Source organism: Podarcis cretensis (genome assembly GCF_951804945.1).
Source record: "Podarcis cretensis genome assembly, chromosome: 7".
In the NCBI taxonomy this organism is placed as follows: Eukaryota; Metazoa; Chordata; class Lepidosauria; order Squamata; family Lacertidae; genus Podarcis; species Podarcis cretensis.
The window spans coordinates 80,149,015-80,159,992 of NC_137176.1; the positions used below are offsets into that span (position 1 = coordinate 80,149,015).

At 46.8% G+C, this 10,978-nt stretch overlaps 1 protein-coding gene across 24 annotated transcripts in view; it reads right to left on the reverse strand.

Annotated features, from left to right (window-relative positions):
* The window catches only part of MTSS1 (MTSS I-BAR domain containing 1), a 161,519-nt gene extending 151,968 nt beyond the window's left edge, over window positions 1-9,551 (reverse strand). For 6 of the 24 annotated variants that reach the window (XM_079984258.1, XM_079984277.1, XM_079984276.1 and 3 more), the window contains exon 1: window positions 8,402-9,549. In XM_079984258.1, coding sequence (XP_079840384.1) covers window positions 8,402-8,473 — 72 coding nt within the window. In that variant the 5' untranslated portion in view covers window positions 8,474-9,549. Of the gene's footprint in view, window positions 1-8,401 lie in introns of all 24 variants that reach the window. The other 18 variants (XM_079984264.1, XM_079984257.1, XM_079984279.1 and 15 more) reach the window with 6 other exon arrangements.
* Between the last annotated feature and the right edge of the window lie 1,427 nt (window positions 9,552-10,978).

Genomic DNA, 10,978 nt, shown 5'->3' on the forward strand with positions numbered 1-10,978 from the left:
CAGCAGGTGCTGTAACTCTCCAACCCTGGGAGGAACACACTTCCATTGTTACTGGCCCACTCCCCTCTCAATAGCCATATGGTCTAGCTACATGCACCAGAACTGCAAGCATCTCTAGATAGGAACACAATACAGTCGTACCCTGGATACTGAACACCTTGCAAGTCAAACATTTTGGCTCCTGAACGCCACAAACCCAGTTTGCAAATGTTTTTTTGGAACCCAAACGTCTGACGCAGCTTCAGGTTGGCTGCAGGAGCTTCCTGCAGCCAATCAGAAGCCACACCTTGGTTTCCGAACTTTTAGAAGTCGAACAGAGTTCCAGAACGGATTCCATTCGACTTCTGAGGTACCACAGTATTTAAGAGCGAGTATGAAGCCACAAACACTCAGGACAGAGTCAGTACTACTACAATTCTGGGGTCCTCCCCCAAAATTCTGGGGTCCTCCCCCAATGACTTGTTGCCAACACACTTTTTAACTGCTCTTTCGCCCACACGCAATTAAGCGGCGTGTGGGTTTCTCTGCCTTGCTCATTCATCCTTACAAAATACGCTCGCAAACCTATGCTTATCAGAGCCTTATCCTGGATTAGCAGTCACACCATCTTAAAATCATCTCTCCGCCCTTTAAACATCCTTTGGGAGAAAGGAAAACGCCTACTAAACAAAAGGATTGTTACAGCACATCAAGCAGCTAACTTCCCCTGTTTAGTGATTTTTGCAAATGACGGGCTTTCCTTACTCGGAGCCAATGTCAACTTTGCAAAAAGAAAAAAGGAGCAGTTCTTTGCTCCAATTCACAAATAAGCACACACACACACACACACACACACACACACACACAACTCCCTGTGCATGGACCCACCAGGGAGCCTGACGGACATCCGTCAGTCATGCGCCACCCTTGACGCAATCTACCGAAACTTCGCTTCCTGTGGGCTGGGAATCTCCAGGAACTTCTACCATTTCTGTTGTTGTTGTTGTTGTTGTTGTTGTTGTTGTTGTTGTTGTTGTTGTTGTTGTTGTTAATGGGCAGAAGAACATGAAGAAGAGCCCCGCTGGATCAGAAGAAAGGTCTTATCTACTCCAGTATCCCGATTCCACAACAAAATTCCTCTGGGAAAGGAATTTTGGCATGAGGACAATAGCCCCTCTCCTGCTCTTGTTCCCCCAAAACTGGTATCCAATGGTGCGTTTTGAGGTGTTTTTGTTTTTTAAAACTATCAAGCAGTATAGAAATGTTTATGAAATAAATGAAGTAAAAAAAAGCTGCCCCGGAGCCTAGGAGAACGCGCAGCCATCACGACTCCCCAGGAAAAAACAGCTAACCTCTACGATCATACCTTGAGTTGAATATGCTTCATGTTGAGCGCATTCAAGTTGTGTTCCGCGGCAACCTGGAAGTAACGGAGCGGGTTACTTCCGGGTTTCGCCACTCATGCATGCGCAGATGCTCAAAATGACATCACGCGCATGCGCAGAAGCAGCGAAAAGCGACGCGTGCGTGCGCAGACGTGCCGTCGTTAGTTACTTTTGCTTCTGGATGCGAACGGGGCTCCGGAACAGATCCCGTTTGTATCCAGAGGTACCACAGTGGTACCTTGGGTTAAGTACTTAATTCGTTCCAGAGTTCCATACTTAACCTGAAACTGTTCTTAACCTGAAGCACCACTTTAGCTAATGGGGCCTCCCGCTGCCGCCTCGCCACCGGAGCACGATTTCTGTTCTCATCCTGAAGCAAAGTTCTTAACCCGAGGTACTATTTCTGGGTTAGCGGAGTCTGTAACCTGAAGCGTCTGTAACCCGAGCTACCACTGTAATACCAAGCCCATTAAAAGGACAACTACGGCGGGCTGGTTCCCTTCTGCCGTTCTGGACTACAACTCCCATCAGCCCCAGCTAACACTGACAGGGGTTGATGGGAGTTGTAGTCCAAAACAGCAGAAGGGAACCAGACCGGGAAAGGCTTTTTGGGGGGGGGGCTCCTTGGTTTTGTCTCCTCCCCCCTTTTAATATCACACCTGCATATAGAACAACAGATGTCACTATTTCAGGGGAGGAGGGAATTAAGGTGCAGAACGCAGACCCACCACCACCCTAGCTTATGTCTGAAATTGCAATTTGGTGACGTTTAAGATTTAGCGTCAAAAGCAGCCACAGAAGGCCAATGCTTTGGACAGCTGGTGGGCAGTGGCATCTGGGAAAACACAAGGGGTTTTCTGAGATTAGCAAATCAATGTTCCGACTTGGGAGTGACAGGTTAACAACGTCAAGCACCCCCCCTTTTTTTAGGATCTTGAGTTCCTTAATGTCCCGGACTTAACATGCCATTGCAACAAATGGGCATTTCAAGCTGTTCGGGACTCTCTCGACACATGGGTTGCCCAAAGCCCTGGAAACGTCGATTGCACAAAAGCAATGTTGCCCATTATTTCTCAAGAAGCAAACAGGTGGCGGATAAACCGGAGCAATTTGAAAACCGTGTCCAAGAACCGTGGAAAAAAGGGACGAGCCGTTCAATAGGATTTGCCCTTGCTTCAAAGCCTGCAGCTGAACCAGAAGTCAGAGATACACCCATGGCCAACACCCCAGGCATGTAATCCTGCAACTTATTTAGGGGTTTCTAAATTCGTCATCTGGAACTTCGTTCGTCCCCACAAAACCAAACCTCTCTTAACAGGTTTAGAACTACGCCCCGTATGTCTCTACAGCGCCCCTGCTCCCCCACTGCAGGAACACAACAAGAATCTGCCAAGTAGATGTGCTTTGGGGGAAGGAAAACCTCTTTGCTGTGGCTTTGGATGACGGCCCACAATCCCGATAATCAAAAGGAAAAAGGAGAACACACAGTCCAAGGGTGTAGAAAACCAATTAAGCTTCCTTTAAAAGCCAGCAAATAAAAACGGGAGCATGTGATTTCCAGGACATCTGCTAAACACGGAAATATTTATATGGGTGCTAGCAATAGCAATGATTTTAAAACCTTCCCTTAAGTTGAATTTGCAAGAGGAATTTTAAGCATATTTCCCAGGTGTGTTTTGTTTTTGTTTTTAACAAGTTAAAACTCCACTCCTCCAGTTATCTACTGATAAGACAAAATGTTTATACGCTGGATTTTTAAGAAAACTTTTTTTAAAGTCTGCATCTTTAGATTATGTTGCCTTCCTTCAACCCTTAGGGTAGGGTGCATTTTTGCTTCTTTCATTCCACAACGAAAGTTTCCACGTGTTTTAAGTCCACTATTTTTGTGGATATTTTTGAGAATTGATGCTTTTGAATTATGGTGCTGGAGGAGACTCTTGAGAGTCCCACGGACTGCAAGAAGATCAAACCTCTCCATTCTGAAGGAAATCAGCCCTGAGTGCTCACTGGAAAGACAGATCCTGAAGCTGAGGCTCCAATACTTTGGCCACCTCATGAGAAGAGAAGACTCCCTGGAAAAGACCCTGAGGAGGGCACAAGGAGGGCACAAGGAGAAGGGGACGACAGAGGACGAGATGGTTGGACAGTGTTCTCAAAGCTACCAGCATGAGTTTGACCAAACTGCAGGAGGCAGTGGAAGACAGGAGTGCCTGGCGTGCTCTGGTCCATGGGGTCACGAAAAGTCGGACACGACTAAACAACAACATTTTTGAGGATATTTAGTCCCCACTGCTTTCATGGGGTTTACTCTGGCCTACACGGGACTGCAATCTTAGTAATACTTTTATAATTTTGCTTAAACTACCCAGGTTGGCTATCTGTACGCATGTTCAAAACATGCTCCTATTTGCAAATTTTTGTAAAAAGCAGCTGTTATATGAAAAGTGAAATCAACCCGTTCTAGTGACACATTTACTTAGAAGGAAGCCCCACTGAATTCAATAGCACTTAACTCTCATGTATGCAAAGGATTACAGCTTAAACTGGCATTGATTAACAGCAGCAACTTTCATTTAGGGGGTCAGGCACGGACTTTGGATTCAGCAAGTTGAGTCAAACAAGTTCAGGTATCTAATGAAGTGGGCTCCAGGCATGCAGAAGAAACCTGGTTAAATTTGCTTGTGATGATGAACGTACCTAATTTGCACTTTCTGGAACAACAAGGAAACTGAAACACAATCTTCAAAATTCTCACTTCTCCAAATTCTGCAATGCTGTTTCCAGCCAAGTAATGTACAAAAAATGCAAATGCGAGAGGAAATTGTACCTATAACTGTATAGGTTAGTGAAAACACCATAGAAAATGCATAATACAGTGGTACCTCAGGTTAAGTACTTAATTTGTTCCGGAAATCCGTACTTAACTTGAAACTGTTCTTAACCTGAAGCACCACTTTAGCCTATAGGACCTCCTGCTGCCAGCGCGCCACCGGAGCACATTTCTGTTCTCATCCTGAAGCAAAGTTCTTAACCTGAAGCACTATTTCTGGGTTAGCGGAGTCTGTAACCTGAAGCGTATGTAACCTGAAGCGTATGTAACCCGAGGTACCACTGTATTGGGGAAAACTGCTCTGCAAAAAATAAGTGTATTCGGCAAAATTGCATACACCAGGAGAAATTCATACTAAAATGCTGGTGCATTTTCATGAGGACTTGAAAAAAAAAATATCTGCAAACACATGTGGAAATATGGATAACTGAAGAGGTGAAAAATGAGGAACTCCCAAGAAAATGAAATTGACAAATCCCCAACTCCAAGCCACAAAAGCATAAGCCACAACAAATCTGTTAGCCTTTTAAGATGCTACAACGCTCTTCTTTGTGTTTGCTGTTAACAGCTTAAAACACACCTCCCTCTGGCATTTGTCAGCAAAGTTTTGGCTCACTGAACCAGGTAAAATGCAAAATGGATGGATTCCCCACTCCTTTTCCCACCATGCTGCTCTGCAGTGTTCAGTATAAAAAAAGTCTTGTTTCCGCTACTCCAGAGGAAGGATCATTTCCTTTAAAACACAGCCACAGCTTTGCCCAGACCCATAAAACTTTGGTGTGTTCCAGATGAGCACTTTTTCAGCTGCAGGTATCAGCCCGGCACAGTTTTTCAAGGTTTATCTACTTCCTGTTGGAGAGAACTGAAGGATAGAGGCCACCTGCCTGCCCCCCCCCCCCCGCCCCTGCTTCTAACAATTCACATCAACATTCCATCTGGCGGAAGAAAACATCTGCTAAAATATTCCCACTGCTGAAGTGGACTTGATGAAAATGATTGCAGGTTTTGTTCCGGACCCCTGCTCCTTCCCTCCCGAGAGACTCGGCAAAGGAAGATCAGGGACCCAATCACAACACAAAAGAGTTCATTATGACAAAGTTGAGGCACAACGCTCCTCACACCCACATCTAAACAAGCTTCACATTTAATATACAGTGGTATAAGAACTTAATTCGTTCTGGAAGTCTGTTCTTAACCTGAAACTGTTCTTAACCTGAAGCACCACTTTAGCTAATGGGGCCTCCTGCTGCCGCTGCACAATTTCTGTTCTCATCCTGAAGCAAAGTTCTTAACCCGAGGTAATATTTCTGGGTTAGCCGAATCTGTAACCTGAAGCGTATGTAACCTGAAGCATACGTAACCCGAGGTTCCACTGTATCCAGAGATCAGGTTGTGGGGGGAGAACCAAAAGAACCGGATTATTATTACAGTGGTACCTCAGGTTAAGTACTTAATTTGTTCCGGAGGTCTGTTCTTAACCTGAAACTGTTCTTAACCTGAAGCACCACTTTAGCTAATGGGGCCTCCTGCTGCCGCCGGAGCACGATTTCTGTTCTTATCCTGAAGCAAAGTTCTTAATCTGAAGCACTATTTCTGGGTTAGCAGAGTCTGTAACCTGAAGTGTATGGAACCTGAAGCGTATGTAACCCGAGGTACCACTGTATTTTTTTAAGGAAGCAAAGGAGGAAGACTCAACCCAACCCATTGGCTTAAATTGCCACTCAGCAAACTTTCATTGACATTTCCTCATGCCCTCCTACCACTCCCCAAATCTCAAGTCTTTCAGATATAAGTACTCTTCCTTCCCCATTTCTTTGGAGCGAAGAGGATGGGGAAATTGCACGCTATTAAAAGATGCAGCAATATATCTGAGAACGCACAAAACACCACCGCCAGCTGAATTTCAAAAAGACGTCCTGCCCTCCTCTGAAAGAGAATGCTGCAATCTTCTCCAGGAACAACCTCGCCCACCAACATGGACACCAACATGGCTGAAGTGACTAGAGATTACTTGCGTCAACAACAACAACAGAGACCAGAGGTTCAAACACTGGAGGAGAAAGTGTTGTGAGCCATCCTTCAAGCCTCAGAGATTTGTGCATCAAAGTGAGCATCATATTCCACTGAATAGGCGCAATCATGCACAGGTACATACGCAAAACAATCTTACTGAACTCTCATCCACACTCCTGCTTATCCCACATCTTCATCCACTGGTCCTAGGCCTCCTAGGCATGGGTCCAACAGGATTTCCTCTCGCCCCACTGCATTCCCCGGGAAAACCCGCTGTTGGGATCGGAAGAAAGTCAATCCGCAGAACCCCTGATTTACACTGATTTATCCAGTGGTAAACGGCGGGTTTTCCCGTGGAATGCGGTGGAGCAAGAGAAAATCTCAGATCCACGCCTAGGAAACATGGGACAAGCGCAAACACGGATGTAAAGCAGACTGGCGTAAATTAAGTCGGCGTGAAGTTACACCAGATCCAAACTTGGTGGGGCTATGGCTGGCCTCAGCATGGCAGAGGTTAAGACAAGCTTTTAAGACAGTGTTTTGAGGTACGCCATGCTGTTGTTGGGTTAACTCATGCAAGGCCGCCAGGCCACACGACTGAGCTGAGCAGGGGTAGGGTCCTACCCAAGTCCTCCCTCTGGTCCTGCCCACAGCAGCCCCCCCCAAAAAATGCCCCCTTTTCAGATCCACCACAACGAGGGAGACACATGGGCCTACCTCTGGCTGATATGATAGTTAAAGAGTTCGCATGGCATAAGGCTGGCTCCCCTGGGACACTCCCAGCTCACCCAGAGATCTGCTGGATCCCTACCCGCTCATTCGGAAGATCTGGCTATAGGGCTGCTCCCCAAGTGTCCATCCAGCCTAGCAATGTCAATTCTGACAGGCATCAGCTCTGCAAAGGGACAGACATGGGATCCATTCCAGCCACCCTACCCAAGAGATCCTGTGAAGTTGAGAATTGAACCTGGGCCCTCTTCCAGAGGGAATGTGCATGCTCAAACCACAGAGTTACAACCCTTCCCATTTTGGAATTTATATTATACACACAGGACTTGACCATAAGCTTTGCTGCAAGAAATAACAGAATACTGCTTGCCAGTGGTACAAAGAAAACACAACCCCTTCCCTCCGGTCAGCACTGGAAAAGCAGCAGACTTGGAGGAGAGATGGGAAAGATATGATCCTCCTTTGCCAGCCCTCGTGGCAGAAGGCAGCATATTTCTTTACCAGCCTGCTAAGAATCTTGTATCCACTAGTGTAAAAATAACAAGACGGTTAGAAAGTCTCCTGGTGTTATATACACAAAACGGCTATATGAAACACCAAGTACAGAAAACTGCTGCCTTATTGAACTTTGGGCCTCATTTAATGGATCACACCGAGATCCACCTGATCTTGTTTCTTGTTTCCCAACAGCTGCTCAATGCCTCTGGGAGATTAAGGAGAGACACATTGAGCTGGTACGGCCTTTTTGCAGTTTGTCCCAAACACCCAATATTCAAAGGTAAAACCCTCTTTCTCCTTTTCCAAGCAGAAGGGATAAATAACAGCAAACCATGGTGTTCTGTGAACCATATCTGCTTGATAACCTCCCCTGGGCCTTCAGAACGGGCAGCGCTGGAGAGAAGGTGCAGAACTCAACAATGGGAGCATTAATGGTCCCAGTTTATCATCATCACAGTCTATACACATATGCTCCCCATTGGCATTTGAACCCCACCTCGGGGAGGCTTTTCGCTGTGCAGTTTGGGGCTCCGCACAGCGCGAGGCTCCCTCTCTTTTCCAGCATTATTATTGTAATTAAATGGTTCCATTTCGTCTTAATTAGAAGAATTCCCAGGGGACTCTGGGAAATCTCAGAAAAGGAGGCTAGCAATGCACAACTCAGCGTCTTGCAGAGCGTTTTTTCTGCCTCCATAGTAAAAGCAAGCAGCAATTCGTTTTTTGGAGGGGGGGGGAATGCTGTCAATACTAGGCAGGGCTCCTCCATCTGCATGGAAGGGGGTGTCCTCGCGGAGGCAAGCTCCCCTTCCACAACCACCTTGTTTTTCAATGCAGGTGGCAATGAATGCGATGCAAGGGAGCAGCAATGCTCAGACGAGGGATTTGTCAAACGTGGCGGGGCTTTTATGCGGGGGGCGTAGGGGGTGGTTTTTGCACCTTGCGCCCCCCAAACTCGAGTCTCCCTTACCTTCATGTCACTGATGGTGGTCTGGAAGAGTCCTCCGAGCGCGCTACATTCCTTTTCTATCACAGCCTCCATTTTTTCCTCGCCCGGATCAAGGAGGACGCCGAAGAAACTGCTGCGGTTTCGCAAGCCCCCCCAAAAAAATAAAATATAAAAATGCACACACGCGACCCACCCCTGCTTATTTCAATTCCTACCCTTCGGGGAGGGAGCAGTCAAAATCAGAGATTTCTCTGAAAATAAAATGAAAATAAAGACTTCAATCTCAAAAGCAGCAGAGCCACTTCTCTTTCGCTTCTGAGCTTTCTCTAACGCTGCCCACCAATGTTATTCGGTTTGTCTCTTTGCAGCGCCTATAGCAACCCTGCCCTGGAGAAAAAAAGTCCCACGGCTGGACGAAATCAAGACATCTCTATCCCCCGCACACAAAGATAGCAACAAGGTCCATCGTTCTCCATTCTTGCTCATGCCCCCCACACAACAAGTAGGTAGGTTGCGCGATGGAGGCTGGGGAGAGCAGCAGCGCCGGGCAGCTGGCGGCTTGCAAAATGCCTCGGCTGCAGCAAAGGAGGCTTCACTCAGCTGCCTCCGACAACAGACCCCCTCCCTCGCAAGCAAGTACTCTTGCAACAGCTGCAGACCCGATTTTGCGGAGGGGGGGGGGAGGGATGCAAAAAGATTTTTTTAAAAAAGAAAACCACTAAATCTGCTTTTTTTTAAAAAAAGTAAACGCCGTTCAAAAACGCTGCGAAATTCAGAATTAAACAACCCCGCCTAAAAAAAAAAGCCAATTTATTGCATTGAATGCATCAATAGAAAGAGAGGGAAGGGAACACCGGCGCTCGTATTCACAGGCAGCAGAGCTGCTGCGTTTTGGATTAAACGCAAATAATAATAATAATAATAATAAAGGTCGGAATCTGCGGCAGCTAGCGAATCAAAACAAAGAAAAGCCCCCTTCCCCCCCCCCCAATGCCGATTCCTCGGCTTGCAAAAAAATTAAAATTAAAAATAAAAATCCCCCCAGCCTCCCTGCCTCCGACGACGACCGGGCTCTTTCTCTCCCCTGGCCGCGCTCCCCACACCGCGGCAAGGCTGCACCCAGACGCGCGCTCCAGCGGCGGCTAGAGCCTCGGCGCAGAGCCTTTGGAACCTTGCTTCCCCGGGAAGGCGCGTCACGAGCGCAGAATGCCCGGGCCTCGGCCGCTGATTGGCCGAAGAGGGAAAAGAGCGGGAGGGGAAGGGTTAAGGCGCTCTCTCGCTGCCTCTCTAGCGCCGCCTTAGGGTCGCGCGCTGCTCCGTGGGAGCTCCGGGGCTCGTCTCTGCAGTGCCAAACCTCCTAAGGAGTTTCTGCAATACTGTAAATAGTATTTTTAAAAACGCTTCCCGAAGGAAAATGCAATATGAAGTGTAACATCTTTTCCTCAGATTTCATTAACTCAATAAAAAAGCGTTTATTTCAGGTAATTTGACTTAACACACACACATATATATATATAACATAACATAACAGAGGCATATGCTTTATGTATATATGTGTCTGTATGCATACCATCCGACATTTCTCCAATGAAAATAGGTATGTCCTATTCCATTTTATTTTACTTTTTTATTTTATTTTATGTATACTCCATCTATCTGAGTGGGTTGCCCCAGCCACTCTGAACAGCTTCCAACATATATACAGTATATGTATGTGTGTGTACACACACAGAGAGAGAGAGAGAGAGAGAGAATAAAAAATTACACATTAAAATGCTTCCCTTTACAGGGCTGCCTTCAGATGACTTCAGGGTGTATAGCTACTTATCTCCTTGGCTCGGTGGCCCATAACTCCTTACTCTCCAACATTTCCCTGATGAAAATAGGGATGTCCTAAGGAAAAGCCGGACATTCCCGGATCAAATCAGAAACCGGAACGGCTTCTGTAAATCCAGGACTGTCCCGGGAAAATAAGGGTGCTTGGAAGATCTGGTGTATGTGTGTGTGTATTTGTTGTTTAGTCGTCTCAGTCGTGTTCGACTCTCCGTGACTCCATGAACCAGAGCATGCCTTGGAAACTCTCACTTTCTTCTCAAAGCTTCTCCTTTTTTATGTCCATGGAATTTTCTTGGCAAAATACTGGAGTGGTTTGCCCGTTCCTTCTCCAGGTGGATCACATTTAGTCTAAACTCTCGGCTATGACCTGTCCGTCTTGGGTGGCCCTGTATGGCATAGCACATAGCTTTTCTGAGTTATTCAAGCCCCTTCCCCATGACAAGGCAGTGATCCATGAAGGGGCTGTGTGTGTATACATATAGATAGATAGTCTGGTATTCTCATATTCCCTATGTAGGAAGTAAAAAGGTAAAGGGACCCCTGACCATTAGGTCCAGTCGCTGACGACTCTGGGGTTGCGGCGCTCATCTCGCTTTATTGGCCGAGGGAGCCGGTGTACAGCTTCCGGGCCATGTGGCCAGCATGCCTAAGCTGCTTCTGGCGAACCAGAGCAGCGCACAGAAACACCATTTACCTTCCCGCCAGAGCGGTACCTATTTATCTACTTACACTTTGACGTGCTTTCGAACTGCTAGGTTGGCA